Source organism: Poromitra crassiceps (assembly GCF_964638095.1).
Source record: "Poromitra crassiceps genome assembly, chromosome: 9".
NCBI classification, from domain to species: domain Eukaryota; kingdom Metazoa; phylum Chordata; class Actinopteri; order Beryciformes; family Melamphaidae; genus Poromitra; species Poromitra crassiceps.
Genome location: NC_139630.1, coordinates 41174034 through 41202010, shown reverse-complemented (window position 1 = coordinate 41202010; position 27977 = coordinate 41174034). Strand labels below are relative to the sequence as shown.

The window sequence follows — 27977 nt, the reverse complement described above, 5'->3', positions numbered from 1 at the left end:
GCGGGGGCATACCCCCCCGTGAGATTTTTTTAAACATTTTAAAGTAAAATGCATGAATTTGGTGTACTTTGAGAAAGCTTAAGAGCAAAATTAAAAGGCTAGATCTATGAAGAACATGTCATCATTACTGTGCTGTGGGTTTACAATGACAAACTAAATTTCTCCCTATAGGTCAGGGATACTCAACTTGCTTTGCCACTTTCGTGAAATGATAGAAGGCGAGGGGCCAGTTAATAAACAAACAATATACATTTTTCTGTAGCGGATTGTAGGTTTTTGGGGTGTCAGCCGGAGTTTAGGCTGACAGTGTTGTGCACACCGGATAGTTAAGTTAGTTAGGTTAAGTACATACATAAGTGCCTGGGTAGCGAGCAGATGGCGGTATTTGACAATTTAGCAGCTAAATCATAGATTATTGAAAGATATTCCATATTCCAGACTGAAATGCTATAACAGAAGTATTGGCCAGAATGACATGAACATTTATTGGACACTTATTCAGCGGATATCTTGCGTGTTGCGTTCAGGTGCACTGTAAAAAAAAAGAAATTTGGTCAACATCTTATTGTGGCGGTCAAAATATTATTGTGGCGGCCCGCCACAAATTCCTTTATGTATGGGAAACACTGCACTGTATCCTCTTTGCACCCTTATGTTCTTAGTTAAGCTTCACTAAAAACACATCTACACTGACTGTATCCTCTTTGCACCCTTATGTTCTTAGTTAAGCTTCACTAAAAAAAACATCTACACTGTATCCTCTTTGCACCCTTATGTTCTTAGTTAAGCTTCACTAAAAACACATCTACACTGACTGTATCCTCTTTGCACCCTTATGTTCTTAGTTAAGCTTCACTAAAAACACATCTACACTGTATCCTCTTTGCACCCTTATGTTCTTAGTTAAGCTTCACTAAAAAAAACATCTACACTGTATCCTCTTTGCACCCTTATGTTCTTAGTTAAGCTTCACTAAAAACACATCTACACTGTATCCTCTTTGCACCCTTATGTTCTTAGTTAAGCTTCACTAAAAACACATCTACACTGTATCCTCTTTGCACTCTTATGTTCTTAGTTAAGCTTCACTAAAAACACATCTACACTGTATCCTCTTTGCACCCTTATGTTCTTAGTTAAGCTTCACTAAAAACACCACCTGCACTTATCACCCTGCCTGACATTTATGAGAAATACGACTCCCGACCAATCAGCTATTTAGACAGACTACCCACCAAGACAGTGTGAACACAGAGACCAACCCGCTGGAATCCTCTTGGTCCGCTTTTTGTTTTTCCTTTTTCCTCCCCAAAGCCTTCCTGTTGATCTCCACTGAGCATGTGCAAAGCATGCGTGCCAAAATAGCCGCGCTGAGGGATTGAGCAGATTCACCTTTTCTCAAGGTCACGTTGGTGGCAGTGGCCGGGTGAGCTGTGGGAGTTTATTTGGCACGCCGGGGACATCGGGAGCTCTCGGGTTTCGGGCCGGTGGATGCATCGGGCCACACGCGCGCACCTGCCGCCGTCCGTTAAGGCAGCGGTTTCCAAAGGGGTCCTCGAGTGGGTTCCAGGGGTCCCCAGCAAAAAGGGGATAATTTATTTTCTCTATAAGTCCATCCAGAAGAATAATAATGTATGACTATTCTGGTCATGGGTTTCATATACCTTCTGTAATATAAACATCTAAAAGCAAAAATCTTATCAGATGGGGGACCCTGGGACAAAATCTTATCAGATGGGGGACCCTGGGACAACATTTTATCCAATAGTGGTGCGTGGTCTAATTTGTGTGTTTAAGGGGTCATTGACATGAAAAGGTTTGAGCACCACTGCGTTAAGGCACGGAGGGGCCTGGTGATCGCCGAATGAACGGGGGAGGGCAACATCAAAAGAAAGTGAGAGTGGGAAGCGTGGAGGGCTCTCCAGAGGGCTGGCAACTCACCCCATTGGGTCCCAGCAGTCACTCAAGCAAAGCGCAGACCTGAGCGTGAGACAGGTCTTTTGTTTGTCAGAGGTGGGGTTAGGGTTGGTGGGGCGGGATGCCGGGGTGGGGGGTACGGGGTGCGGAGAGGCCAGGGTCAAGTTGCTGCTCTACACTTGGCAGCCGCCCCCCTCCACCCACCTCCTCCCGCTCCGGGCCAGGACCCTATACATAGACTGTGATGCTGCTCCTTAGCGGTCTAACAGATGGCCACGCTGCTGCTGCGAGGATCACTTTGCCGCAGATTCACCAGATTCCCTGGCATGGGATCAAGTCCAGGGGAGAGAGAGGGAAATTAGTCCTATTAAGAACAGGCCTGTGGCTTGTGGTGACAGTTGGCCATTTCAGCACACATTTTGAGATCTGATCATAGAGATCTGAATTTGTGAGGTGACACCGCTTAGACCTGAAAATGTCCCCAAGTGTGTCTCCTGTGCTGTATTTATTTATTTATTTAGAGCCATGCTGGCATTATTATCTATTCCACTCTTCCGCTCTGTCTCTGCACATTGCTCAGATACACACTGGTGGCTGGAGGGCATCCAGACTACCCATCATTCTGATCCCAGTGCCACCCAGGCTGCTTCTGCTTTACAGGCTCCAATATCAATCTGAGCAAAATCCAATTTTGGGGTTTCGGGACCTGTCAGTGTGTCCTGGTGTGACTGGATGATCAAAATTCCATTGAGTTTTACTACAATTTATACATTTACACAAACACACACTCCAATGTAGCTAAGAAAACAGACAGGTAAGAGTGTAGGAATAACACACATCACACCAATCAATACTACAATGGTTGTCTATGGAACAACATTTTGGGAGATTTTCCTATTTGCCATCTTCCTGATAGCAGATGGCGATCCGCAGCTCCCGCTAGTTAGCTTAGCACAATGAGTGGTAGTCATTGGTACTGGCTAGCCTACCCCCGTTAAGTCACCAAATACACATTCCAACAGCTCCAAAACGCTCTTATATGTACATGATGTGACTCGTGCATGGAAATAATAATGAAATAATCCTTTATATAAAAGTGAGCAAGTGGGCTCTGTCTGTTTAAATGTTTGTCCCACTGATGATGTCACACTGTCTATGACATTATCAGTGACATCATTGACAAAAATAATCTTAGGCACTGATGATTTCATAGTCATTGTGACATCAGTGATATCATAGGCTTGTGACATCATCAGTGACAGTGACCGTTGGGTGCAGTGATTGCACACGTTGTTATTGAAACGTGACAGGTAGGTGGTTTCAGATTTGTCAGGTAAAATACATTATTTAATGTGGACTGCCGTTTCCCTCTGCTCAGAGGCCCAAGCATGGCAGCACTTGCCTCCTCACATTCAGTCAGTCCCGTCCCTCACCCCAACGGTCAAATCAAACTCCTCCACACACGCTATGTCCCGCCTCTCCACCCTGTTTCAGTCGGAATACGTCACGATAAGGACTCGCATTTCAGCTTGAATTTTCCACTGTGCCAAGAAAAAAGCTGCAGGGAATTCAGAACATTTGTAATTTTATGGATTTCTCTTTGGCATGAAAATGAAAATCAATGGTAGAAAATAGCTTCAATTTGAAAAACTTGCACAGCATCGGTATCAGCCTTCACAAACCCATATCGGTTGAAGCTGCACATATGCACGTGCACACGCACACACCCCAAACCAGTGGTGCTGCCAGGGCCGGTTGATTTTATCAGGCCACCAGAATTCCAAACAGCTGAAAAGAAAGAGGCATATATTGACTCAATTTTAAAGAGGTGATAAGTGTTTGGTCAGCCCGTGGTCATATTCAGTTTCCCTATCCTTAGCCTGGAACAACAAACTGTGTATTCCTCGGTCAAGGAGCTATAGCGGGAAAGCCAGCGGCGGCATTTCGGCACCAACGGCGATGCTTCCTGCCCCCGCCTGAGGCTCAAAGTCGGGCTGTGCGTTAATGAAGGCATGCTGTGTTGGACCGGCCTGCCAACTTGGCCTGTAGTCGCCCATGACATCTGACGCTGATGGGCTGAGAGTGGCATGGGACCCCAAACACTAGAGCTGACTGCACTTCTCTTTATGTTTATTAAGGTGCTTTAAGTCAGTCTTTTATTGCCCTATAGCACCAAATGACCAGAATACATCTGCAGGGGGTTTGATTGGGTTGTTAATCAATACATTGACCGGCGGGTGGGAAGCCGGATTGGGGGATATGTGTCCTGGTCGCTGCACTAGCGCCTCCTCTGGTCGGTCGGGGCGCCTGGTTGGGGGGCAAGGGAACTGGTGGGGATAGCGTGAATCGCGTGATCCTCCCACGTGCTACATCCTGCCGGTGAAGCTCCCCCTGTCAGGTGAAAAGAAGCGGCTGGCAACTGCGCATCTGTCGGAGGAAGCATGGTGCTAGTCTCGGCTCTCCCCAGATGGGGCAGAGGGTGGAACAGCGACCCGGGAAGCAGGGGGAAAAATTGGCCAAGTACAATTTGGGAGAAAATGAATGGGAGGGTGGACAAAAAACCCCAACAACCAACAAAAAACATTTTATTTCATCCATTTAACCGAATTCCCCATACAAAAATCCCATTGCCCTTTAGGCTGGCTTTACACGGTGAAACTTGCACGCAACTTTAGTTGCATGAAACTTAGGTGAAACCAAGTTGCAAATTAATTGCATGGTATAAATCCTTCTGCAACTCACTTGAAACTTCTGTGAAACTCAGCCGCGACAGTTGCAAAGCTCTCAACTTTGTGGAACTAGTTTCATGCAACAGCCAATCAAAATGCTGATAACCAGTCAGCTGATCACGTAGGCTCTGGCTGTCTGAATCAGTGCGCAGTCTCAACAAACACACACAAGTACATGCCATGGCAGGACGGGACAGGCAGCGAAAATGCACCAAATAAAACCGAAGACGGTCTCTTGAAAAACCGATACAACACCTCCGAGTCCGAATTGATATTTTCCAGCGAGAAAACGATATGAAATACGATACAAAGATGCAGAATGACAATTCTCACTTGAAAAAAGAAGAAAACGATACAATAGATCAAAAATCACCAATCTAGCTAGCTAGTTTTGCTGGAAGAAACTGCCAAGTTGCACGAGACTTGATTATTTTTTAAATGCTTTGTGTAACTGTGAAGTTGCATGGAAATTGGGTTGCATGCAACTTGCAACCTGCAACTAGTTGCGTGAAAGTTTCACCGTGTAAAGCCAGCCTTACACGTATGAACTGGAAGTGCTACTTCCGGACTAATTCTTCTTCATTCATTCCGGACTATTTCAGCTACTCAGTGATGAAGCGACCGGCATCACAAGACATTTGCATGTAGAGCTGGGTATCATTTAAGTAATTTTAAATTTAAGAGTACTTCATTCGATACCTTTCTTTTTCTCAGACACCACAGGCGTTGAGTATAGTCATACTTTTGAGCGTTTTGGTGGCATCTCGGCACGCTGAACTGCCACCTCCGTGACTCCGTCACATACACCGTGCTCCACTTCACCACCGTAGACTGTATGGGTTGTAGCTTCTGCAGTAGTTCAATCATATGTCATATGAAATTGAAGAACGCTTGCGGTGTTTGGCTGCGAGCAAAGCCATACAAATCTTTTCTAGATCTGTGTACAAAAAGGATCGAATGCAGGTATCGTTTGACTGGAGAAGTTTCAATATTACTTGGTACTGGGTTATTTCACTTGATATATCGCATTGAGTACCGATACAGTATTATCATAGTATTTCGTAAGGCAATATATTCCCTCTTCACTAGACGCTCGCTCCTGTTGTGAGTATGTGGCAGTTATAGCTGTCGATGTTCCTCCACTTGTAAATTTTTACCCACTGGACTCTCATGATTGAACTGTAGATGCTGCTCCACTGACTATTAATCTGTTTGAACTTTTACATCCAAGTGGGCCTCAGATAATGGTAGTACTATGTGTTTAAACCGGAAATCTACCCTAATCCCCAGAATCATCCTGGATACTGTCAAAAGTCACCTTTTCCATCTTCTGAAATCAATTTTCTGTGGAACTGTGTGCACTAGTGTGAAATCACCAATTAGGAACACCATTTTCTCACTTGTTTTTGTTTATGGGAGATGATGGAGTATGTTTTCTAATACAGAACAACATATTTGAAACTAGAAATGCAGCTGTACGACCATCTAGCAACATCTACATGTAGTATATCATCTTATTTCTGGTCCAGTCTGCCATTGTTTCCCATATTGTCAGTGTTTTTTTTAATATCTCTCTCCCTCTGTCTGTGGGTGTTGTGCAGCCTGTCTGAATTAACACCGCCGTGAAGGAGGTGGGAGCCACAACCATGGCAACCATCAGCTCAGATTAGTGTGGGGCCAGAGCTGGCAACACACACACACACACACACACGTCAATGTGTGTGGGTAGTGCCAGCGAGGGCACTACACCCTAACAGTGAGAGCATTTGTTGGTCTTGTTGACCACAGTTCAATGGGGATCTTCCTCTTATCCACAGTGATACCAAAATAAAGGCTTACAAACCATATGACTCAAAGCTGTGTTACCCTCTGCTATTTATTCTGCCTGCTGCAATTGTAAAAATGTTTTATATATATTTTATTTTTCAGAACATCAAAAACAAAACAAAACTCAGACATGGAAAAAGAAACATTCCAAGGTAGTGCTACCAGCCACATAATGTGCTTATGTGCTTGTAATAGATGTGCATAGAATCCCACGCAAAGAGTCCCTGAAAAATCAGCTGGGCAAGTTGCACGTCGCCCCTAACCTCGTCCAAGTGGGCCATAAACGGGCCCCTAATAGTTCAATTAAATTTGTAAATTTAAATTTGTTAAGCGAGTTGGTCCTCAGGAACCTGAGTCTCTCCATGCGCCCAACCGAAACCATATCCGTCAGCCACAGTTGAAAAGGAGGAGGAGCGGGAGACTTCCACTCCTTCAAAATGAGTCTCTTGGCGACAGTCATCCCCTGCGTCAGAGACCGCTGCACAGCCGCAGGCAGGAGCAGAGAGGATTCCGAGCAGCCGAAGATGGCAAGTTCCGTCTCTGGTTGAAGGGTTATTTTATAGGCCCTAGAGTACCAATCAAATATCTTGGCCCAGAATCGGGATAGTGAAGGGCAAAACCAGAAAGCATGGGATAGTGTACCCTCTAACCCCCGACACCTATCACATAGCGGTGAGACAGAAGGGTATATCTTGTGCAACCTGGATTTGGAATAGTGTAGACGGTGAGTAACTTTAAATTGGATCAGCTGGTGTCTGCTGTTAATCGAGCAAAGTTGACAGACTCCTGTCCCATATAATTTCAGACAAATCAACACCAAGTTCCTCCTGCCATGCCTCTCTAATCCTCTCAGTGGGGGCCCTGACGCAGCCATCAAACAGACACACAAACCTAGAAATATGATGCCTGGAGTGTGGGGGGGGGGCTTAACAAGAAGCAATTGTTAACATTTTAAAACCGTGTTTCCTTTCAATGGTAAAGCCTCTATGGATTTTAACCCAGCCTGGGTGTGATGCTGTATTCTTTGATTGCATTATGGCAAATGTCTCTTTGTGATTTAGATGTCTAGTAAAACTGCAAACGGACATCAGCTATACTTTGAAGGGAATTTCTTCAGTCTGTAACCCTAACCAGATTATGGAAAAACTACTGGGCCGATTTTCATGGAACTTTGTGGAAGGGTGTAGCATGGGCCAAGGAAGAACCCATTACATTTAGGAGCGGATCTGATCCGACACACGGAATGTGCATAGATAGCAGACAGGGCTATTGCCGTTGGCAGAGGTCTGCACTCTCTTGAGGGCACTTCTAGTTAAAAGTGTATTCTGTTTAACGCTAATCATACCCAACTTTTAGTTGGGTATGTTAAGTTTTCTGAGATACCCAAATGTCAACTTCTTTTTGTAAACCAGCCTTGTTTTCAGATTGAGGTTTTCCCATGGGGTTTTGAAAGGGTTCCAACCCATAGCCAAATCCTTCAAGTGAACTCATTACAAGGTTTTCAAATGATAACAGCAATTTGTTAATGCAAGTCTCTGGGGAACAGAACAATTTATTTCAACATGACATGCAAGCATTTTCCCATAATTCCACAGGCTGCAGCAATAGCAAGAATAAGTAAAAGCCCCTTCCTACCCCAATCACCTTATGAAAAACCCTGAACCGCTGCATATTTTGCCTCATCAATCTCTTCCAAGCGAGGAAACGAGAGCCAACGCAGATCAAATGATCGGCGGGTCTTGTTTATTTCCGATGGTTCAGATTGTCGGACATCTTTTGGCTCTAACCCAACCTCTCTCTCGCCTGGCAGGATGATGAGGTGGTGCTTCAGTGCGTGGCCGCGATCCAGAAGGAGAACCGCAAGTTCTGCCTGTCCGCCGAGGGACTGGGAAACCGCCTGGGCTACCTGGAACCAACATCCGAGGCTAAGGTGAGGACGGCACAGTACATCTAGAGAGATGATTACTTCTGGAGATACTTCAGTTTTGACCTTAGCCATTCAAGCCATATGAGAAAATGCATTGATTTTTACACTGAAAATAGTTTTGCAGTCTAGCAAGAGCAATTCCACCTCTACGAAGCTCAGTCTCAACCCATTGATCTCTTTTTGTGGGAGGGGAGGGCGGGGGGGGGGGGGGGGTCAGCCAGCAGGTTGAGATAGGAAAGCACATTATTATTAGTAATCCAACGTTTATCTCCTCAGCAATAAGATGGCCAAATGAGAAGTTACAGGATGAGACATTCTTACTAATGAACTCAGCTCCATCACATTTGCCCAGTAATTCAGTACTTATTGCGACATGTGATTTTGTAAAAACAGGACGCATTGCCTCTTGTTTGCATTGTTTTATCTCAACTGAACAGTAAATAGCTGTCTGTAATCTGCTAGAAAATGTTGATTCTGATGAGGGGGCGATAACACAAAAAGTCAGAGCTCTATTACCAGCTATGATTATCCCGCTATCTCTGTTACCCCCTCTCATGTCTGTATATCTCCCCTCTGAAAATGATCTTCACTGCCCAGTAATTGGATCCTCCCGCAATTAAATCAGGGTCCATCCACATTTGGCCAAATTGGTTCTCCTGTGCAGATAAATAGCCGCGGCCGGCCATGTTGCGTCAAAAGGAACTCGCTTCAGACCGCAATCAAACTATCTCTCTCGCCGGGGATTAGATTGTAAATCTGTTTAAAGGCAGGCAAATCAAGGAGATACTTATGATTTATTTTTCTAGAAGCCATCTGTGCCTTTCCCCTACCTTCCTCTCAATCATAGGGATGAATTGGAAAGTGCTTCACGCACTTATGCTTTACGTGTCAGACCGAACATCAGCTTTTTCTCAGCCTCAATACTCTCTGACAGCATGTGCCAGCTGCTGCTACCGCCAAGAAGACTGGGAGCCTGTTATGAGCCGCGCATATCAAGCAAAGGCTAATTAAATTGGGCTATTGAATGATAAGTCTGAAAGTAAACTCTCTCGAGGATATTCACCATTCCCCTCCTCACTTAGAGGACGCATTGGTGCCCTACCCTGCTGAAAGTGTTATTAAAGTGTTATAGCCAACAAACTGAAGCCACCCGCATGATCTGTGAGCAATTTTTCATCTTCCTCACAAGCAAATTAAATGAAATAAAACTCCAGATTGGTCATGCCACCGGTGACCCTTCTTTTCCACACTGCAACCCCTCTGCCTTCCTCAATCACTTCAAGGTTTTTTCACTGTGCTCTTTAAAGGGCACAATTGCCAAATTAAAGCCTTCGTAGAGCCCTTCAGATGTTATGCCTGCCAGATTTTTTAACAGTGTTCCACTGTTTTATAAATTATTATTAGATTATAAATAGCTCTTTGTCCACTGGCTGTGTTCCCTCCTGCCTTAACTCATTCACCGCCAATGACGTCTTTGACGTGTTATCAGAAATAGCCCTCCCCGCCAATGACGTGTTTGACGTGTTTTTGTTTTTATTGGTGCAGCGCCTGCAGCAAACACTTGCCCAGCCTGTGACACAGACACAGGTCCCTGCCTTCAAAGGGTAGCCGACAGCACGCGATCAAACACATACCGCAGCTGTTGTTTTGAAATTGAGCAAGAGGAAAAGCAGCAAAACGGGTAACGCTTCCTTGTGCAGACAGGAGAAACGCCATTGAAACGCCCTCGGCGCGCTGCACGAGCTGGAGTCGCCTTCCTCTGTGCCAGCCAGGAGAAAACGGGAGAAAGTAATCAAGAGATGTGTTTGATCATCGGAGGAATGAGGAAATGATCGATCAGTTTGCGAGGGCGGTGAGGACGTGTTGAATAGCCGAGGGGAAAACGGGAACGATCATAGATATGACAGGGAGACATGGACGAGGACGGGTGTACCAGAACAAATCAAAATAAACACAGGAACAGCTAGGCAGCAGCGGGCAGAAGGCAGTCACAGCAGCCCGCTGTCCTTCTCAAGAGCTCTTCAGTTGGTTCATGAAATCGCTGGGCTGCGTGCCCTCCAGTGTTGCTCCTGGCCAATCCCAGCGCCACAGGGCGTGGTTATTGCTTATCCTATGTGGGCTTAGAAATCTAAAAGGGGGATCGTGTGTGTGTGTGTGTGTGTGTGTGTGTGTGTGTGTCTGTCTGTCTGTCTGTCTGTCTGTCTGTCTGTCTGTCTGTCTGTCTGTCGGTGTGTCTGTCTGTCTGTCTGTCTGTCTGTCTGTCTGCACACTCACTCACACCGAGTAAACTGTATTGTTGAATGTAAAAAAAAAAGCACTTCATGTGTATATATATATATATATATATTTTTCTTTTGTCATTTGTGTCCTAACGAATAATATTTACATGTCTGATGTCAATACAGTTCAAAATAAAAGAATTGAGAGTGAGTTATGCCTGAGATTGTGCCCTTTTACAAAAATTGCCTTTTCTCCTGTTTATTTTTTCTGGGAGACCTTCTGGGGGAAAACAGGGTGTATATAAATGGCTATAAGTAGAGTACAGAACATGCTAAAAGCTCACTTTTTTTTTCCTGGTGAACCCAGAGACGTACATCTTCATTTTGAGGTATTGCAAATCACTCTGGTGCTAATAGATCATTTACTGTGGGTCTTGAAAGATGACCAACAATTATGAAAATCTTTGGCCTGTGCTAAATATTGGCAGTCCTAAACTGGCCCTGAATGAGTTAAGCACACATTAGTGTACCCACTTGTTAAGAAACCGAGCCTTGACCCTGCCAATTTAAATATTTTAGATCCATTTCTAAATTACCGTACCATTTTGATCTAAAGTTTTAGAGAAAACAGTTTACTTACAGTTGATTTCTTGTATGAATACGTATATATTACCGTATATATTTTTGACCAATTTCAATCAGGTTTCCATGCACATCTTAGCACCGCATCTGCTCTCATCAAATTCACAAACAATCTTTTACTTACAGCTTATGCTGGTTGGATTGGATTGGACGCTGTTTTAGACTGGTTTAAATCCTATTTATCAAATAGAACTTTCTCAGTAGTCATGGGTAATGCCTCCTCCTCTGTGGCCCCTCTGACATGTGGTGTTCCCCAAGGCTCCATCCTTGGCCCCTTGTTGTTACTGGGACATATCATAAATAAACACAAAATCCAGTACCATTGTTATGCAGATGCCACACAATGTATGTCCCATTAAAAACCAGTGAAGAAGGCAAATAATTCTGTTCGGTCCCCCAAAGTCCACCCCTATTTACCTATAACTATACCTATATATATTGCTGAAGTGCCCCTCCCTTGTTATGAGGCATCCTCAGATGCTCAGACAGGTCTCTGCTGGTTGGTCCTAAGTCCCGGCTCAAGACTAAGACATTTGCAGTCAAGGCCCCTCAGCTGTGGAACTACCTGCCCGAAGACCTGAGGCTTGCCGAATCAGTGACAACTTAAAAAAAAGCCTTTTATTAATCCTAGCACAAAGTTTTATTGCCAACATATCTGGTTTATTATTATATCTGTGTTATCTGTTTCATTATTGTTAATTGTCTTTATTGTTGCGGGTGCCTTATTGCCTTATTTTATGGGTCCCGGCACCTGCGGAGCTCTAGATGGCCATGGCCCGCCGTAAACACCTCACTCCTGTCCTGACGACAATGCCTCGGGCTGCCTCAGGTGTAAATTGTGTCTGGCGCCATCTGCTGGCTGATCTCAGGTGTTGATGCCTCTGGATGAGACTGGCTCCCTGCCTCCACTTGTAGAGGGTAATTGGATCCAATAAAACAAATGGGCTAATGTAGAATAAAGAGTGATGTTTCTTTCACCACCATGCTACAAGGTATGTGGGATATTATGTCATTGATTGATGATGGCATCTGTCTGTATAGATCATAGGTATAGATACAACATTATACCCCTGTAGAGTAGATACTGCTAATTCGATTTTGGACTAGCTTGCTGCATAATGTGCATATTAATGAGGGGAAATGTTCTTGAAACTAGTATAACTCCTTAAAGCCCCCCATCCAGTCAGTTTTTCCTACCTAGCTGTATTTAACCGTTGATGTTCTATGAAAACGTACATGTGCGTGCATTGTATCAACGCACGTCACCATTTGCACCAAAGAACTTAAATTGATAAGAACCGAAGCCTAATAGTTTGTTCCACTGCAACATCAGGACTGCAGGCGCTGTTGTAAAAGAAGCAGAACAGCGTCGCCTCTTGTCTTCACTAAACTCTTTGTCTGTGATACAACGAAAGTGGCGGCCATACTGGTTCCCGTCATATCTCTGTAAAAAACTTTATTTTAGAAGCCACAATATTCCTTATTGTCAACAAACTGCCCAACAGATATCAAAGCTGATGGGCTTCATGAAAAGAGCGTGACTCGAACTGGTTAAAAGTTATTATCAGTGGTATGGATGTCAACGGTTAACCGGTTAACCGCCGAGAACGTCTCTGACCGGTTAAGCATGTCGGTTAAATTTTCATAGCACCAAGATATGAAAAAGCCAACATGGAATACAAATAAAGTAAATATGGTAAATGGTAAATGGCCTGCATTTATATAGCGCTTTTATCCAAAGTGCTTTACAATCAGTAGATAGTCTACATTCACCCATTCATACACCAATGGCGGCAGGCTGCCACGCAGGGTGCCTACACACCATCGGGAGCAAGGAGGGTTAAGTGTCTTGCCCAAGGACACAGCGACAGCAGCTGGGAGGGAGCGGGGATCGAGCCGCCAACCCTTGCGTCATTGGCCGACCCGCTCTACCTCCTGAGCTAAAGCCGCCCCAAATATATTTATAACACAAAACATTAACATTCCAGCATCTAAATAGGCAGCAAGCAGCGTGCGGGCATGAGCTCATGGAGTCAATGGAGTGCCGGACTGAAACGTGTTTTGTTGTTGTTACTGTTATTAATATTAATATTATTGATATTAATATTAATTAACCGGTTATTAACTAGTTAAGGGTGTCTGTTAATCGAAAGTAAAATTAACCGAAAACAGACATCCCTAATCAGTGGTGTTTTGAGCTTGATGAACACTTAGTTAGCAAACATAGCTAACGGCTAACAGCTAGCTAACGCTAGAGGCCATTTACTGTATCTTGTATTTACTGTCTATCATACCTCAGTCCACTATAGTCTGACATCATCACCCGTTTTTACCAACAGCTTATTTTTAGGACTTTCAGCACGAAATTAGGTTATTTGTCACCAAATACACTGGTGAACACTGTGGCTAATCAACAGACCAGGGCAGGAGCCAGCGACACATGAAATCCTATAATAAAATTGCCTAGGTGGGTGGGCGGTGTCAGTCACGATTTGTCTCACGCTTCGTGACGACGGCCGGACCAGAGGCCGACCAAAACCATGCCACCCCAACACACACAGACAGCCCCCCACCCCCCCACACACACAGACAGCCCCGCACCCCTGCACACACAGACAGCCCCCCACCCCCCACCCCCTACACACAGACAGCCCCCCACCCCCGACACACAGACAGACCCCCATCCTCCACACACACAGATGGCCCCCTACCCCCCACACACAGTCACCCCCACAGACACACAGACACTCCCCCACCCCCCACACAAACATAGACACCCCTCCCCCCCAAATCGACATCAGTCAACCTTAAACACAACAACAACACAAAGGGGCGGAGTCCCACCAAACTAGATTTGAAGTAGTATGACAAAATGACAAATGACAAAATACACCGGAGGGGGCTTTAATGCTTTAAAATACAGAGTTCATTTTTATTTTTTTAAGTATGTTTATTCATTTTTTAGCCATCAGAGGGGCAAATAGCCATCGAAGAATGCAATAACAAATAACATGCCCACCGTCCCCAGCCACCCTCAACACAACACACACAATCTCCACAAAAACAACAACAGCAAAACACAAGACCAAACACACAAACAAAAACAAACGCACAGAGCACCCACAGCAGGCAGAAGGTAAAAAAAAGAAGAAAAAAAAGAGCACAGCAGGGGTGTGCAGACCCAACAAATGGACAAAGGCCCACCACACGTAAAATACAGAGTTCATAATAATGCCCTCCATGTGTTATGTTAAACCAGGTGTGTTAACATTTAATTATTTGGTAATTAATGCATTAATTAGCCTCATTAATAACCTCATTAGAAGATAGTTAGTTGTACGGTAATATGTCATTGTGATTATGGTGGGACATCAGGCAGCTTGAATGCCTTTCGTGTTAATGTGGTGTAGTAATTAACATTTAAAAAGACATTTGTTGAGTTATTGGACTTTGCAATACAATTGGAAGAAACTGAGTGCTGATATTTCTGTAGATGCTGAATTTAAATCGTCCTCAGAATGGAATACCTTTCATAAGCTATACACAGTATGTTCAGTTGCAAGTGGCATTTCTGAAGTTTAATAGTTTTTGACAAGCCCAAAGCAAATCCAGTATACTCAGTCCAAACTTTTTGAAGAATCTCTAAGCGTTTCTACCGCCTGCGCTACTGTAGCGCCTCCAGCTCCGTGAAGTGTGTTAAATAAAGGAGGCATTTTAAAGGTCAGTGAGAAAATCTCTCCAATTCCCACACAGGGGAGAATGTGCACTACTTTTTTAGGCCAGCCTCAGAAGTAGTATGAGAATCTGGAAGTTGTAGGTGAATAATTCATGAGAGGTGTAACTTGTTTTAACTGTTGAGAGTGTATTATTTACTTGGGCTTGGAATTTAATTATGTGGAGACTTATTATCCTGGCGTAAGTCCATTCTGTAGCGGAAATAGGATAGAAATAGTGATGAAATAAATTAAATTGAGTGATGAATATATGGATGGAGGTGATAAAGCCATCTCGTTATTCTTACCTCCGGGTAGTGGACGCACGCGCACGAACACAGAAACACACACACACACACACATACAGTGGTGTTGGAGGATCCCATGCGTGTTTGTGTTGAGTTACATCCTCATTAAGTTGCCATCCTCATTATCACCCGCAGCCTTCCCCTCCCGCTTGCATTTCTCAGTCCGCCACAGAGGTCACAGGGTCAGTTGGCCATGTTACCGAGTCAGGGTGGCACCCAGCGCCTTAAATCAGTTGCAAAATCCTGACAATGACTGATATGAGTTCAGGACAACTCTGACTACACACAAACTCAAAATCAAGCATTGTTACTGTATTAATTTCGAGAATTTTTAAAGCTAAAGTCCATTTTTTTTTACATTGAAATTACTTGAAGTATGAAACTTGGGGTGCTTTAGAAACACATTACTCCATAAGTACAGTCTGTATGCGGACTGATCATGCTTACTGTGGTGCGTAGTCACCCACCAAAGGCCCGCGGACTGATCATGCTTGCTGTGCTGCGCAGGGATTCCGTTAGCCGGCAATTGCCGGCTTTTAGCCAGTATTTGTTGCCGTGGGCCAGCAAATTAAAAGGTCTCCGGCTCAAGTGGCTGGCTGAAAATATGCCAGATAAATAAATTCCTTATATAAAATAGCCTAATATTGTGTGACCTATAGCCTAAGTGATGTTGCCAATAAGCTACGACTTAAATAGAGACTTACATAATATTTTTTCCGCCCCTGTTATGTTGAGTGTTTGGTGAAAAAGAAAAATATAGCAGACGCTTTCTTTACTGTAGTGTGCCGTTCAAAAGCCGCACATGCAGCATCAGTCCCGCCGGCCAGCACTGGACCCGCTGTGACTTGACGCAGGAGGAAACCGAAATGTCAAAACAGACATCCCTTGCTAGGCCAGTCCTTTTTTTCATCTAGATCGTGCAATGACAAGTACTTCAGCCGAGGCCAGCAAGACGGCAGGAAAGCGTCAAGCACCTGCTATTCTTCCTCATGGAGAAAGAGAAGCGTGCCTGCCGCCATCAAAAGCGAAAGAGACCCGACGTAGGCTGTCAATTTAGCAGAGGTAAAAAGCCTTTTTACCTATGTCGGCCCAATCAATCAATCAATCAATCAATGGCTCCCGCTTGTTGCCCGACACTCGTATGATGAGGAGATGAATCAAAATGCTTACCACAAATAAAGCCAAATGGGAGCCGAGAACGAGTGCAGGAGAGCTGACGCAGGTGCAAGGTGTGGAGGGAGATTAAGGTGCGTAGCCTATTGCTGGAGATTCAAGTTGTGCGCTGTCTGCATTGACACTGTCGCACTTATTACTTTTAGCTAACGCTACGTTGTTTTTTCATCAAGTCAAGTCAAGTTGTACTTTATTGTCCACAAGGGAAATTCACTTTGTTAAGGTCAGTACAGCGAAACAAGACAATATATAAAAAAGTGGGTAGGATCACAGCATACAAAATATCACAAAAAAAATACATATATGACTATAAAAGTTCTGCACCTGTATGCCTACCTAAAAAAATGTGTGTGGGGCGGGGTAGCGGGGGCTATGTTTGTTAAGGAGCCTAATAGCAGAGGGGATGAAGCTGGCCCTCCCCCTGTTAGTTTTAAATATAGGGGCAGCATATCTCCTACCAGAGGGCAGGATCTGAAAGCAAGTGCTGAGGTTATGAGTTGAGTCCCTCGCGATCTGACTTGCTTTCTTCACCGCCCTCTGGTCATAAAGCCGTTGGAGGGGTGAGCATTGCGCCCCGCAGAGCTTGGACCCCAGAGTGATCACCCTCTGCAGTTTGGCCTTATTGGCCTCTGAGAGACCCTCGTACCAGGCCAGAAAAGAGAAGGTGAGGAGGCTCTCTATGTGGCAAATATAAAAGCTGCGGAGGATAGGAGGGGCTACGTTCAAGTGCCTCAGCCTTCGTAGAAGGTAGGTCCGTTGCTGGCAATGTCCAGAAGATATGGGTTCATGAGTGTCTGCAAATGCAGATAGATAGGCTACAGTAGGAGCATGCATGTTGTCTGTTTCAATAACGAAAGCGTCCTTACCGAGAACGACGTGCCGACCAATTAAATATTCTTGCTGCAAAATTGGCCTCTTAATGACAACACTGGAATAAAGATACTCGACTATAGAGGCTATAAAGAATAGACTATAGAGAAATAAATAGATTCAAAATGTTTATTTAGGAAACAATTATTTTATAACATCCTTTTTTTACTAGTGGCCGGTAAATTCTGGAACGTTACCGGCTGCATTGGCCGTCTGGAAAAATGCCTAGCGGAATCCCTGGTGCTGCGTAGTCATCCCCCAAAGGCCCATGGACTGATCATGCTTACTGTGGTGCGTACTCAGCCCCCAAAGGCCCACGGACTGATCATGCTTACTGTGCTGCGTAGTCACCCCCCAAAGGCAGGAGCCAGGAAAAAGCCTGCATAATAGTGCAGAGGCAATGCACACTCCAGCCAAATGTAAGGACGAGGCGTTAACTGTGAAAGTCAGCAGCTTTCTCGCAAAGTGCTTTCCAGCGGCACAGCGGACATACCGGAGCTAAAAAAGACAGAACACATCACATATGAGGTCAGGGATACAAACACTGACACGAGGGGTTGGGATGCTAAATAGAAGTTACAGCTCTTATAATTGAATTTGCTTGGTTGTTTATGTGTTGTTATTTACAAGTCATGTCAGCAGCTGGCGCATCATTTTTTATCACCAGTGCCATCGAGCACATCATGATGTAAATTCATTTTTAATGATTCCTGTAACTGGCTTTGAGTGATTTACCAGCATGATATAACCTCAGATTAGATAAATAAGAGGGATGAATAAAGAGAAGGTATATCAGAGAAGCCACACTGTGCAGCTATTTGGCTGGAGGAATAAGCCCCCCCCCCCCTCCCCCTTTCCTCATCCCAAACTGGCCATCAGCACAATCACCGACATGGCAAAAGAAGTTCCAAGTCATCGCAATTAATTCTGGCCTCCGTTCCTCACTGAGCAATTTAATTATTTCGGCCAGTCTCTTGTCTCAGATCGGTGCCTGCAATTAATTTAGCGACCGTCTTAATCACAGTGTTTACAAGACTTTATGATATGTGACTGTATGTTACGTGCACGTGCACGCTCGTGTGTGTGTGTGTGTGTGTGTGTGTGTGTGTGTGTCAGTCCTTGAAGTTGATCAGTATGAATTCACAGCAACATTACGTATGGCTATTAAGCCGTTTAACTTCTTTGATTCTCTGCCTGAAGGAGTTATGACTAGAAAAGAATATATCAGCAAAACTAATTCATACCCGGGGATGCGTGCGCCACAACTCAGCGCGTGCTTGCCAAAAATGCTCATAAACAGCTTACATTTGTGAAAATGGGAGAATCAGCTTGGTCAGTCCCTGCCTGTGCCAATGCTCAATGCATTATGTGCAGTTTCAGATTGATTGGCCAACCCATTGAGGAGTAAAATGGATGCAGACCGACAGTTTTCCTCATGATATAATAGGATACTATTATGAGTAACATCAAAACAGATCCCAATGCAGAAATGACTGAAATGGCAGCCTGCATCAACATTGAAATCTAAAATATAAATATAGCACCAAGTCTTTTTCTGATATCAGTTCAAAACAGTTTCCAAAGCTGTTTGGCTGCAGTTTTAAAGAAGCTTGTCATTGCCTCTGCAACTGATGTTTCTTCCCCTCTGTCCCTTCTCCTTCTTCTCCTCTCTCTCCTCTTCCTCCTCTCTCTCATCTCCTCTCCCTTCTCCTCTCCTCCTCTCCTCTCCCTCCTCTCTCCCTTCTCCTCTCCTGTCTCCTCCTCTCCTCTCCTCTTCTGTCCCTCCTCTCTCCCTTCTCCTCTCCTCTCTCTCCTCTTCTGTCCCTCCTCTCTCCCATCTCCTCTCCTCTCTCCCTTCTCCTCTCCTCTCCCTCCTCTCTCCCATCTCCTCTCCTCTCTCTCCTCTCCTCTCCCTCCTCTCTCCCATCTCCTCTCCTCTCTCCCTTCTCCTCTCCTCTCTCTCCTCTTCTGTCCCTCCTCTCTCCCATCTCCTCTCCTCTCTCCCTTCTCCTCTCCTCTCTCTCCTCTTCTGTCCCTCCTCTCTCCCATCTCCTCTCCTCTCTCCCTTCTCCTCTCCTCTCTCTCCTCTTCTGTCCCTCCTCTCTCCCATCTCCTCTCCTCTCTCTCCTCTCCTCTCTCCCTTCTCCTCTCCTCTCTCTCCTCTTCTGTCCCTCCTCTCTCCCATCTCCTCTCCTCTCCTCTCCCTCCTCTCTCCCATCTCCTCTCCTCACTCCCTTCTCCTCTCCTCTCTCTCGTCTTCTGTCTCTCCTCTCCCTCCTCTTCTCTCTCCTCTTCTGTCCCTCCTCTCTCCCTTCTCCTCTCTCTCCTCTTCTGTCCCTCCTCTCTCTCCTCTCCTCTCCCTCCTCTCTCCCTTCTCCTCTCTACTCCCCTCCTCTCCTCTCATCTCTCCTCTCCTCTCTGCTGTCTCTCCTTCCTGCAGTATGTTCCTCCAGACCTGTGCATTTGTAGCTTTGTCTTGGAGCAGTCCCTGTCAGTGCGTGCCCTGCAGGAGATGCTGGCTAAAACTGGGCAGAGCAACGAGGGGGTGAGTATTGTTCACCAGAGAGACACACACACACACACACATACACAGACACACACTTGCATAAACACACATACATAAACCACTCTGCAGTCTTCAAGGAGCGCTCCGCTACAAAATGACCTTGTCATTCTCTCTTAGTTGAGTGAGAAATAGTTACAGTTACAGTCTGGTCACATATTATTATTATTATTATTATTTTATTTTTTATTTTTTTCAAATCCACTATGGCTCAGGGAAGAATCAATCAAATTCTTTAGCTAAAAGGGTATTGAATGAACTTGAAAATTAAGTTAAAATACTGGACCCTGTTGATTGGCTAACGTTAACATCTTTAATATTTGTGTATAAATAGAAGACATTTTTAAATCCGATTATAGGGCCTAGTAGTATGAAAATGTAGTTGACTGACAACTTATTGCTTGAATTAAATTCTACGGTAAGGTATTTCTTTTTTGCAGTGAAAGTTTGAGTCTGATAAGTGAATGTGTGACATCAAAGAGTGAGTTAGGTCAATAAGTCACCTCAGGCTTTAGATCAGGTTGTCAGGCCACCTACTGATGGACATACTCTGAGCTACTACAACACCAAGAATTGTAATTGAATCTAGAATAGAAGAATAGAAGCTGTCTCTTTTCATTCGCTGGAACTCCTCTTCCTGTTTTGCAAAAAAAGAGAGATCAGAAAGCTCCGATAATGAAAGAGAGGAGTGACCTGTGAGTGCTTTGCTGCCTCCACAGCCCCTCTGTTCACTTGATTAACATGTTAACAGCAGACAGCATCTCTCCTCCCCTCGCCTCCAGCTCCACACACAGCCCCTCTGTTCACTTGATTAACATGTTGACAGCAGACAGCATCTCTCCTCCCCTCGCCTCCCGCTCCACACACAGCCCCTCTGTTCACTTGATTAACACATTAACAGCAGACAGCATCTCTCCTCCCCTCACCTCCCGCTCCACACACCTCTGTTCACTTGATTAACACGTTAGCAGCAGACAGCATCTCTCCTCCCCTCACCTCCAGCTCCACACACAGCCCCTCTGTTCACTTGATTAACACGTTAACAGCAGACAGCATCTCTCCTCCCCTCACCTCCCGCTCCACACACAGCCCCTCTGTTCACTTGATTAACACATTAATAGCAGACAGCATCTCTCCTCCCCTCACCTCCAGCTCCACAGCCCCTCTGTTCACTTGATTAACACGTTAACAGCAGACTGCATCTCTCCTCCCCTTGCCTCCAGCTCCACACACAGCCCCTCTGTTCACTTGATTAACACGTTAGCAGCAGACTGCATCTCTCCTCCCGCTCCACACACTATATAGCTTATATTATAGCTATATATAGCTTCCGACTAGAGGGGTACTGTGGAGCGCTGTGATTGCTGGGCACATCCGGCACAAACGCAGAAGAATAGCTGGGAAAAATAACATCACTGGCACAGAATTAGGATAAAAAGAGCTACTATTGTCAGCATCGAGCTTTCAAACCCCGGCGGATCTAGTCAATGAAGACTTCTGCTTTGGTAGGTGGCTTTGGAATGTCTCTGCGACACTTGTACAACAAGCGGATTGGTATGTTCTGCTGCTTGGGACTTTTTCCCAGGCCTCACTTAGCGTTTAGACAAGGGACTGTGGAGGGTAACTGATAACTATGTTACAGTTAGATGAGACACGTCCCAAAAGGGGCTACGTGAGGGTGTGATGGGCGGCGGGGTGAGGCACCTGGTGTGGTCTGTAAACCCGTCGGGTGTCCCGTGTCCACTCAAGCCGCTGCGCTCCAATGCAATCACCTCACATGACGACCAGTCTCACACTCAGCCCAGAGTACCGTTTGACGAGAGGGGATGACACCGCCCCACTCTCAGCCCAGAGTACTGTTTGACGAGAGGGGATGGCACCGCCCCACTCTCAGCCCAGAGTACTGTTTGACGAGAGGGGATGACACCGCCCCACTCTCAGCCCAGAGTACTGTTTGACGAGAGGGGATGGCACCGCCCCACTCTCAGCCCAGACTACCGTTTGACGAGAGGGGATGGCACCGCCCTTGTTCCCATGAAATAAGAAATGCATCCTCCTCGTATGTGTTGTGGACACATGAAGAGAAAACCGTGCTTCAGCTCTCCAACGCCCCCTTGTTAAGTTTGAAATGAACCACTGCATACCACCTAGTAGCCAAGACTCAAGCTGCTTGGTTGTGGCGATGGTTTCGTTCATCACTGGGCCTACTGGAGCCATGTGGTCTGTGTTGACTCTCTGTCTCACCTCTCCAAACGAGACTAAAAGTTGATGATGCTTTTGCCATCAGAGCTCCTAAACTCTGCAACAAATTACCATTGTTATTATTATTATTATTATCATCATCATCGCTATTATTATTGTTGTAGGTAGACCACTGGTATCCAAGGAACAGAGATGATAAGCTATAGTTGCATGAATCATTGTGAGGTACAGATGTAGTTATTGTAGAATCCCCACTGTTTACATTCTTGCTATAATGCTACACGTGCAATATTAATCCCACAGTGCTAATTCAGGATATAGCAGCGTTGGGAGGCTGCTACTCTGGCTGCTGCTGTACCTCCATGCACAGTATAGAGCTCTTGCACAGACAGCTCTTCAATTTCAAGTGCACACTTTAGACCCTGGCGCTGCTATTGTTCTTAGCCTGGGTAGCAGATTTGTTATAGAGCTAAAGAGTCACGTGACATCTCTTGCCCTGGAAGTGAGCCCATTAATTTTTTCAATGTCTTTATTTTTTGTTTTTGCTCAAAGTGAAATATTTTATGGTCACTCACGCCCGATTCAGTAGGTCACGGGTTGGCTTGGTTCCAGCCTGCAAACTCGTTATATAAGGATTTTTCAAATGTTTAGAGATATGTCTGGAGAAAATGAATGGGAAACTCACTTCCGGGGCAAGATATGTCACATGACATAACTGTTCAGCTCTATTGTGCTCAACAGTGCAACATTGTTGGCTGGCCTCGTTTGGCAAGACAACATGATGTTGGCTAGAATACAAACGCTCTTGTACAATAGCTAGGCTAATAAATCATCCCCACCGCCCCTCCTTCACACAACAAAGGCCAATTTCTCTCAATTGTTGCTCTCAGACTGTAATTGACTGCCATACATCCAAATAATGCTCTTTTCGTTTGTATTTGTGTGTTACTAGAGTGCCGACCTTGAGCAATGGGTAGGTCCGCCAATTCATTAATCCATCATGTTGTCGCTGTGCATGACAGCTGTACTGACCCAACGAAAGGTTTCAACTTTCGTCACTTTCACTCCAAAGTGTTGCCTATTTCATGATTGTCATCAGTCTGATTTACAACTTACACAGGTGGTAGTAGGGAGAGATTGAGCAAGTAGAAGTAAAAGGACACATTTAGCTCCTTTTAGTGCTGGGTGGATTTACTTGAATATGGCATTCATAAAGTCACCGATGCCTGCCTCCAGCTGAAGCGTAAATTAAGCTTTCACCTAACTGCTGCACAGAGCTCTCTGTCTCTCAGCCAGTCTGCAGACCATCACTCAGCTTGTCACAGAATGACGCCCAACTTTCCCTCTGAACTTAATTGATGGCAATCTTGAAATAGACATCCTTTGGTGCTGTCACCTTGTCCACATGACTCAGATGTTTTGCCTGTCCTCTTTCAAGACAACTTTGTGTGCAAGTGTGCAAACATTTTTGGGTGAAAGTGTCCGCATTCTCGTTCAGTCATCCTTTTTTCTTTTAATGCAATAAAATGCAAGCCTTCGTAGATAGCTAACAAAATACTCGAGGGTGACAAAAAAAAATCACAAATCTCTCTAAAGGTTTGTTTGTTTGTTTGTTTGTTTGTTTATTTATTTATTTATTTAGTGGGAATTTGCTTTCCAAGGGAAGTAATGAGCTGTCATAATTACTCTTATTTTCTACATGAAAGGATCTGAAAACCCACCCATTGGTTGAAAACTTACTTCATTGTTATTGGTGTGTGTTGCTCCGTTCTCTCTTTGTTTGATCTCTAACATCAATGAATTTCAAGGGTATCGACATGAGGAAATGTCCTGGAATCAGTCTTGATTTCAACAGGAGGAAATGTCCTGGAATCAGTCTTGATTTCAGACCGTTCATGCAACATATATGCACGTGAGGATCCATATATCAGATGGTATTTAGCAAATGAGTCTGGCGTCGACCTCCCGCTCTCCTCTGCGGCCTTGAAAAATTGATTACTGAGCTATTTCCCTAATAAGAAGTAATATGAAGTGAACTTATACTCCGTTCAAGACAACTCGGACCGCCGTAAGTTTCAACACGGAACCGCCGGCCCGGACAGATTTGCATTCACTGCACCTCCCGCTCGGGGGGAAAACCCAAACTGTTGCTATAGCAACCCGCGTTAGCATGGTAGCTAAGCTACCTACTAGTGAACAATGCTAACCGAACATGCTGAATGCTGAATTTCACACAGAGCGAAACACAGATGACACAAACACATATGAAACGTTAACATTACTGTACATCATTAAGACCTCAAATTGTGTGTTAAAACGTCAACAAACGTCTTTATAATAATTATGTGATTAACATTAACGATGCAAGTTGCCATTTTGATGTGGCTGTGTCTGTCAACTCGGAGAAACCGGAGCTCTAGAATGATACCCGAATTTCCGAGCTGTAATTCCGGCCTGAACGACCGTTCAAGTTTGGCTAGCTTTGTCAGGCTCTGGCGCAGAGAATGCAGGTGCTGCTTTACTCTCATAAAGCCAGGCTGTCAAAGACTGTAAAGGAAGATTGTCCCTTTGGTCAACTTTCCTGTTGCAACATTCTGGACACGGAAGTGCTGGAATAAACTCTGGACACTCTCCGTGCAGGAAAACATGAAGACAAGGTCAAGGCTGCCCATCTGCATAATGACTGACATTGTAATGATGCAAAGCGGGTTGAGCCTCCCTTTTAAGCACCAGAGCCAATGATCTACTAAGGACACATGGATGATTTGGTGTCTATGTTTTCATCACTTAGCAGGTCGGTTGATTGACAGAACAATCTCTTCTGCCCCACCTCCTCCCCTAACACACACACATGCATGCACGCACACAAACTCCAATTCTCTATAACACACTCTCTCTCTCTCTCTGCTCTAGGATACAGTAATTTTACAGTAGGAGGGGCACTCCCACCAAACCAAAGGTCACAGTTCCTGGCACTGATGTGTCAGCACGACAGCCTGAAATACAGCGCCCCTCCTCTCCCTCTTTCTTTCTTTCTCCCCACCATCCATCTCTCACCACTCCCAGCTGTTGCAGGGATACTCTTCCCATTTTTTCTTTTGATCGAACCTCCGTTTCCATTTGCGTCTGTCTTCCACAAGCCAGCTGGGAGAGACTTGGTAGCAAAGGGGGGCGGATTAGCAAGGGGTCATGTTCAGGGGAGAGTCGGGAGTTCCCTTTAGGTCAGCTTAAATGCGACCCCGCGGGCAAAACGTGCAAATTAACGCTGACAACTGGACAAGAAAGAAGATAGCCCCCATGGCATTGCTTGTTGGATAAACACTGCAGTGTCGCCTCACAGCGAGAAGGACCTAGGTTTGTTCACGCTCCTGCCTGGAGATCGGAGGTTGTTGGCGTGGTTCTCCACCCAGTCATGTGGATTGGACACTCTCAATTGCTCAATCACTCTCAATTCAATATGAGTGTCTGTGATGCGATGCATTTTCACCCAGTCTATTGAGTGATGAGGTCAATTGTCTTTCATTCCACTTTCAATTCATATGATGACAAAACCTTAAAGTCGAGCTGAAATGAAAAATTACGTTTTAACTATTTTAGATCACATCCCTGGTTATACAGTGCACCTATTTAAGAATGTATGCCAAAAAACTCACAAAAGCCAATTTCTTTGGTTTTTCCCATCAAAAGCGTCAACCATGCTGAGTTCATTCATAAGTTAACGATATACTGTATACAGTGTGCTGACGTCAGGTAGTACTATCAAACTTCAACCTAATTTCAACCAATAATATCATGACATGACAGCTGTCAATCAATCTTCATGGCTAGGAGAAAAATTCCGAGCAGGCAACATGGCTGCCTACATGGGCAAACTTTTCTAGCCCATAAATGTTAATATACTTAGCCAACAAGTATGTAACATACCAAATCAAAATAATGCTAATGTCTTCATTTAATGTAGAATGGAAAGACATGTACAGTAATTGGCTCGTTAACTTGCATTCCAGGAATATTGCTATTTACCGCAGCTCATTGCACGCTTCAAGACCGGTGCCTACAGCGGCAGCCAGCACTCTGCCTTGGGTAGGGGGAGGCTGCCCGCCCGGAGGGAGCCGACCACCCGGTACTCTGCTCTGGGGCTCGGCACAGTGAACCAGCCAGCGAGTATGCAGTCCACAGGGCTGTATTTACATTATATTGTGTTTGTGCATGGACTGTTATTGAAACGTGCCGGTAGGTTTCAGATTTGTCCAGTAAAATATATTATTTAGCAGACTGTGCCTCTGCTCAGGCGAGTCGCCTGCCTCCTCACATTCAGTGAAGTGAGTCCAGTGAGTCCCTCACTCCAGACACGCCCACTTTCCAACAGTCAAATCAAACTCCTCCACACACGCTATGTCTCGCCTCTCTACCCTGTTTCACCCTGAATCACATACCCTGGGAATGCCATTTCAGCTTGACTTTAAATTGTCAGTAACCCCAACACTGCTCCATAGGCTTACCCTGTCCTGAAATGTTTATCCAATACAATGTACTTTATGCTGTCTTACCCTAGCCTGGGTAAACCCAGCCTCCACGTGACCTCTATGTGCTGACTGATAGCACATAGAGGTCACGTGGAGGCTGGGTTTACCCAGGCTAGTCTTACCCATCTCAAGTTTGTGCTATAATAGAAAGACCTCAATTTAGATTTCACTCCTCACTGTAACTACTACTTTTCCCCCATGCCTCTAGAGGTCGATTAAAGGGGTAAGTAGAATATTTTTTTCGCCTCAGTGCGGAGGGGGGGATCTTTCCTCTCTCCCGCTCTCTTTTTTTTAGCTCCACCTTTTCTCCACATTTCCTCGGCCGTGGTACTATGTTGAAATTATTCTTTTTCTTCTGCGTCAGCGGAATGGGAAAGCTGTGTGACGGTTGTGGTACCTGGTTGCATTTGTTGTTTTGTTTGTTTGATGGTGTGGAGTTTTGTTGTTTGTCTGTTATCCGGTTGCACTTGGAATAAGGGAGGGAAAATGCTTTATTATACTATTTATTAGACTAAAGAAAATCCTGTACAGTCTCTCCACACTCGGCCAGAAATATAAACAACTCACTGTATTGAGATAAATCCCAATACAGTCCTACCTACGTATGATGTTTGTTTACTTCCTGGCAGGCAGGACAGGGGGGTGGACACCGGACTCTGCTCTACGGTCACGCCATCCTCCTGCGCCACTCCTTCAGTGGTATGGTGAGTATCAAAATTATATACCTAACAGTATAATTTCATATAATGTAAAGTAAAGCTACCGATGGCATCTCTGATGGCATCACAACTACTCGAATGACATCACTGATGACGTCATCGCTGATGACATCGCAATTGCTTGAGTGTGACTGTGTAGCGCTGTAGCATTGTGAATGCTGATGAAGGCCTGTGGGCTGAAACGTTCGTTGCTGCTCCTGCCCAGATGACAGATTAAACTTGGAAAAGGACCTTTAGTGTGCTGGCTTGTTCTCTCTTGTTATCTATGTTATGAACAGGGAACATTTCAGGCAGCGTAGATGGAGGATAGCTTTGACTGAATCTAAGGGTTGTCCATCCATTTAGATGACAGCATAGCTCAAAGTAAAAGCACAGATACTTGTATATCTCCTCCTGACCTAATACTGATTGGTATTTCGCCCTCACCAGTACCTGACCTGTTTGAAGACATCAAGGTCTCTTACGGACAAGCTGTCTTTCGATGTCGGACTCCAAGAGGATTCAATAGGTACAGTATGACGAAGCAGTGCTCCTTCAAAACTGACATCCATCCACAGACCATGGCTATTTTTATGCTTTGTGCCACTCAGAATAGAGTTGGCCAGTTTATCAACATGGAGTTAGGACTAGTTAAGAACACGG

The 27977-nt window shown here is 44.9% G+C and overlaps 1 protein-coding gene across 1 annotated transcript in view; it reads left to right on the top strand.

Moving 5' to 3' along the window:
• ryr3 (ryanodine receptor 3) overlaps nt 1–27977 on the top strand; it is a gene marked incomplete at its 5' end in the record, with an annotated part of 215243 nt that overhangs the window by 21425 nt on the left and 165841 nt on the right. The window contains 5 exons of the mRNA XM_083643307.1: nt 8284–8403; nt 19766–19870; nt 23043–23063; nt 27246–27320; nt 27765–27843. Coding sequence (XP_083499433.1) covers nt 8284–8403; nt 19766–19870; nt 23043–23063; nt 27246–27320; nt 27765–27843 — 400 coding nt within the window. The remainder of the gene's footprint in view (nt 1–8283; nt 8404–19765; nt 19871–23042; nt 23064–27245; nt 27321–27764; nt 27844–27977) is intronic.